The following is a 6000-nucleotide window of genomic DNA, read 5'->3' as shown; positions in this document are numbered from 1 at the left end:
ACGAGATACTACGTACCCAGGTCCCACTGTAGGTCTAGAGATACAAAATGTCCGATTGCAAATTCATTTTTACCACAACACTTGCAAAACGTATTTAGATACATGTATTCAACGATCTGGTCATGCATACACTGAAGTTGACTAAAGTCATGTCTTTATTCAACCATATGAAAAGTCAGAAGGAATGGATGCACAGTCAGAAAGAAATGCGAACATTAGTAACTTGTAGTGTAACCATAGAGTTCTAGATAATTTTTGTCATTAAACTATATATCACATGACTAACCAAGGGTCCGAGTAGTCCTGTGGGTACCCGGGTCCTACTCAGTACCCACACAACCCGGGTACCCGAGTTACCCGTCCCAGCCCTACTATGTAGCATAGCTGCATTACCTCATAAAGAATAGTATATATGAATGTTAGAAAGTGAGTTATATGCGTGTAGACCGGCGCAGCTCGGCAGTTGAGATCTGGCAGCTGAACACGAAATAGCTTGTGAAGCACCCATGCGCAATAAAACGTTGTGGACCCGCAGACGGAGTTGTGTTGTATATTGAAGAAGTATCCCCTTGAACAGCAACCATTTTCTACGGCGGATACTTAAACTAACATTTCTCCTTCATGACAAAAAGTTTCCTGACTTCATATTTATAAACCTGCTGAGTGAGGAAGAGTTTGCTGCACCTGTCAAGACCATCTATGAAGATGTTTCGTTATTTGGCAATGTCATGCAAATTCTGTAACATCTCGATTGGATAAATATGACTATGCAGCGCAATATGATTTGAAACTTGTATATGTATTTTGTGATGCGTAGCATGCAATATATTTTGATTCAATTGGTCTTTTGTAGCTGACCTGGAAACTTAACTTGACAACATACTGATTTTGACGATATTCCATTTAACTGGCCTATAAATTATAATCTACAAAATCATTACAATATTTTAATAGTTTAATAAAGTACTCAGTACTTATTGGACGGTGCTATTTATACATGCTGTAGGTATTCTCAATAGTGACAAATGCAATCACAAATGCCTTTGTCTTTGGGTGTGTTTTTTTTGTTTAGAGATTACATTTGTCGTGCAAATTACCTACAATTACCCCTGAAATGAAGACGCATTACTTTAATTGTAAAACGCAAATAGTTCACTTAAAAGCAGTCTTGAGTTTAAAAGAGTATATTAAATCATCAAGTGCCAATCACACATTGTGTTTCTTCCCAGACTTTATTTTGTCACTGCTTCAAGGAGTCAAAAATTTGTTTTGGACTCACATTTAATTTATTCATGACATCCATCTAGTCACGCATGTAACGAATTTTACCAGAACGACATCATATGTTACAACTTATTTTGGTTCAAATAGTTTTGTGTGACATTTAGACCTATCTTCTGGCTGCGATGGCTACGATTGCCTGACGAAAACGGCATCATATTTATTTTTTTACCTTGTACTGAAATTCATTAAAATAAACTCACATGGTCACTTGCAAGCACAAATAATTGTGAAAAATTTAAACATGTTTACATTAGAAACTAGTCTCTACTCCAATACACTCGCCGACTCTGATTGGGAGGCGCAACAAAACCTATCGCCCGACAGATTAGTGAAGTTTTGCTGAGGTGCCGTTTTAGCCTGCAACCAACGCCGAGGAACATACAATTATCGCCAAAGATGATTATTCCATCAACAAACGTTTCTTATACTGTTTTCTAGTACCACTTAGTATTCTCATCTAAAGTCAAAAACTTTCTTTATTCAAAACAGAAGATGTATTCAAGATTCGAAAACATTGTGCAACCTCCGGTTTCTCCATACCTGTGATGCGCACGTAAAATCGGTGGGTGTAACAGGAAAAACGTCTACATTTGTTCTTGGAATGTTTCCACAAAATGACACGACGAAACTACATCAGGCGGTCCATTACATGGACTCCAATATTTGATCTCACACTCGTTCATTTCCGGTAATCAACTCGTGCCATTCCGGGACATTCGTGACCAACTCGTGCCACTCCGTGACGAGTCTTCTTCAACGTTACCGACTATTCGTGACAAACTCGTGTTATTCCGTTACCGACCATTCATTACCACTCGCCCCTTTCGGTAACCTGCAAGAAGACGGCTAGTCCCGGAATAACACGAGTTGGTCACGAATGTTCTTGTAGTTTACGGAAAGATGAAGTGGTGACGCATATGGGGATTCCCCACGATTCGATTTCGGTAGACATTTTCTCCTGGCTGTGTACTACAGAGGCAACATGCCTTAATTTGGTGGTCAACAGGTTAACTGCACGGGAGTATGATCAGACACACAGAATATGGTGTAAAAAGGATGGTTATTTATGACTCATACAGTGTAAAACACAATCGCATATAAGCCTACTATAGCAACAGACAAACTATGATGTTAAGGCTAATCATTTTATGTTGTCTGCCCCATATCTTGATTATGTCGGCCCTTAAACTGGACCTGCCTTATTGTCCTGCTACTGACAGTTATAAGTGGAAAGAATACGACAGGGAGTGCCAGCAGGAATCCCAAACAAGGAGGTTCCACTGCCAGTACGATGCCAGTAACAACACGATATTCTGGGCATGTGCTGTCCCCTCGGAATGTGGACCAGGTGAGATAAAATTAAAAAAAATTTCACAGGTGTCTGGGTATGTTATACATGTCAATCTATTAATATCTGAAGACATTCCACAGGTATAAGGGTATATGGGGGTTCATATATATATATATATATATATATATATATATATATATATATATATATATATATATATATATTTATATATAAAATAAAGTCCACGTTAGTTCAACATCTTCTTTATATCAGTTTAAGACATAGTACTTTAGCTGTCTCATGACAGCTCTTCAGTGTAACTGACCCAGAAATATACATATATGTAGTCATGGGATCATGTTGTTTAATGGGAAAATTATCTGGAACTCTATGGTTACACTATAAGTGACAAATGTTCACATTTCTTTCTGACTATACACACATTCCTTTTGACTTTATATGTTTGCATAATGATATAACTTCAGTGTATGCATGACCAGATCGGTTTATAAATGTATCTAAGTTTATTTTGACAGCAGTAAAGTCAAACGTTTCCCAATCAGACATCTCTTGAGACCTACGGGTCGGGTAATAGGGGGATGGGTACCCGGGTAGTAAATTTGGACTTGTGAATCTACATGTGAAAATATTGCATGGTGCTTTTTTAACTCTGTGCTTTTCAGCTCAGTGCATACTGCGTGAAATGGGGACAAATTTTCTCAGAAACTACTGACATGACATGAATGAAAGTTTTCATGCTTGTATAAGAGATACTTGTCGAGATTGAGTTCGGAAATTGGTGCCATAAATGATTTTTTTACAGGTATAGAGCCCTTGCTCCATGCTTTTCAACTTATTGCATACTGCGTGAAATGGGGACAAATTTTCTCAGAAAATACTGACATGACATGAAGGAAAGTTTGCATGCTTATATAACTGAGTTTTGGCCCTTGCTCCATGCTTTTCAGTTAAGTGTGTAGTGTCGGCAATGGGGACAAGTTTTTTCAGAAACTACGTATAAACATAGTAGCCCGCATATATCCTTATATATGCCTATCATATAAATTAGAGAGATATATATAAAACCTAGTAAACCCCCCAAGTGTGTGGACCTGGGTTCATCAGTCCTGCACAGACCTCTGCACGAGTACAGCTACATCTGCATGACAAATAAATGAATATATATACATACATACTGTGCAGACCAATCTGATAGCAGCAATATTGCTACCAACAGATACATTATGTTATTGCAGAGTAACTTAAAACATTTCTCAAATATAATAGTAAAACCTTGATTCATTCATACATTATACATTTATACATAACACATTTACATATACCAAAATGTAACGTAGCCACACATATGTTTCACATTCTTACTATCATACTTCACACGATCATACATCAGCTTCACAGTACTTGAAGATTTAGTTTAATAATGGTATATTATGCCTTAACTTCGCTCTTACTGAATTATTTACCTTACGTAAATAATATCACTTGTAATGCATACAGAAACACAACTACTTACCATGATCTACCCAATATTTGCAACATGACAAAACAGCCAAATTATCGACAGCATGAACACTATATCCCTACAATTCCTAGGAATACGTACAAACTATAATATATCAACAAAAGACTAACCCTTCTAACCAAAATTCCATGAATAAATCACAAGACTTGTCCAATTAGTTGTAGACACACAGAGGGAGACTGTGTCAGTACTGTATGTTGTAGGTACCCATGCCCACATAGACACAGAGGGAGACTGTGTCAGTACTGTATGTTGTAGGTACCCATGCCCACATAGACACAGAGGGAGACTGTGTCAGTACTGTATGTTGTAGGTACCCATGCCCACATAGACACAGAGGGAGACTGTGTCAGTACTGTATGTTGTAGGTACCCATGTCCACATAGACACAGAGGGAGGCTGTGTCAGTACTGTATGTTGTAGGTACCCATGCCCACATAGACACAGAGGGAGACTGTGTCAGTACTGTATGTTGTAGGTACCCATGCCCACATAGACACAGAGGGAGACTGTGTCAGTACTGTATGTTGTAGGTACCCATGTCCACATAGACACAGAGGGAGGCTGTGTCAGTACTGTATGTTGTAGGTACCCATGTCCACATAGACACAGAGGGAGACTGTGTCAGTACTGTATGTTGTAGGTACCCATGCCCACATAGACACAGAGGGAGACTGTGTCAGTACTGTATGTTGTAGGTACCCATGCCCACATAGACACAGAGGGAGACTGTGTCAGTACTGTATGTTGTAGGTACCCATGCCCACATAGACACAGAGGGAGACTGTGTCAGTACTGTATGTTGTAGGTACCCATGCCCACATAGACACACAGAGGGAGGCTGTGTCAGTACTGTATGTTGTAGGTACCCATGTCCACATAGACACAGAGGGAGACTGTGTCAGTACTGTATGTTGTAGGTACCCATGCCCACATAGACACAGAGGGAGACTGTGTCAGTACTGTATGTTGTAGGTACCCATGCCCACATAGACACAGAGGGAGACTGTGTCAGTACTGTATGTTGTAGGTACCCATGCCCACATAGACACAGAGGGAGACTGTGTCAGTACTGTATGTTGTAGGTACCCATGCCCACATAGACACACAGAGGGAGGCTGTGTCAGTACTGTATGTTGTAGTAGGTACCCATGCCCACATAGACACAGAGGGAGACTGTGTCAGTACTGTATGTTGTAGGTACCCATGCCCACATAGACACACAGAGGGAGACTGTGTCAGTACTGTATGTTGTAGGTACCCATGCCCACATAGACACAGAGGGAGACTGTGTCAGTACTGTATGTTGTAGGTACCCATGCCCACATAGACACAGAGGGAGACTGTGTCAGTACTGTATGTTGTAGGTACCCATGCCCACATAGACACACAGAGGGAGACTGTGTCAGTACTGTATGTTGTAGGTACCCATGCCCACATAGACACGGAGGGAGACTGTGTCAGTACTGTATGTTGTAGTAGGTACCCATGCCCACATAGACACAGAGGGAGACTGTGTCAGTACTGTATGTTGTAGGTACCCATACCCACATAGACACAGAGGGAGACTGTGTCAGTACTGTATGTTGTAGGAACCCATGTCCACATAGACACAGAGGGAGACTGTGTCAGTACTGTATGTTGTAGGTACCCATGCCCACATAGACACAGAGGGAGACTGTGTCAGTACTGTATGTTGTAGGTACCCATGCCCACATAGACACAGAGAGGGAGGCTGTGTCAGTACTGTATGTTGTGGGTACCCATGTCCACATAGACACAGAGGGAGACTGTGTCAGTACTGTATGTTGTAGGTACGCGTGCCCACATAGACACAGAGGGAGACTGTGTCAGTACTGTATGTTGTAGGTACCCGTGCCCA

At 40.6% G+C, this 6000-nt stretch overlaps 1 protein-coding gene across 1 annotated transcript in view; it reads left to right on the top strand.

Annotated features, from left to right (window-relative positions):
- Window positions 1–2028: 2028 nt before the first annotated feature.
- Window positions 2029–6000, top strand: part of LOC124149535 — a 43980-nt gene continuing 40008 nt past the window's right edge. Inside the window, exon 1 of the mRNA XM_046521202.2 lies at window positions 2029–2632. Within this exon, the coding sequence (XP_046377158.2) occupies window positions 2410–2632 (223 nt within the window). The 5' untranslated portion in view covers window positions 2029–2409. The remainder of the gene's footprint in view (window positions 2633–6000) is intronic.

Source organism: Haliotis rufescens, unplaced genomic scaffold, assembly GCF_023055435.1.
Source record: "Haliotis rufescens isolate VD_foot unplaced genomic scaffold, xgHalRufe1.0.p SCAF_4, whole genome shotgun sequence".
NCBI lineage: Eukaryota > Metazoa > Mollusca > Gastropoda > Lepetellida > Haliotidae > Haliotis > Haliotis rufescens.
This window is presented reverse-complemented; position numbering and strand designations above follow the sequence as displayed.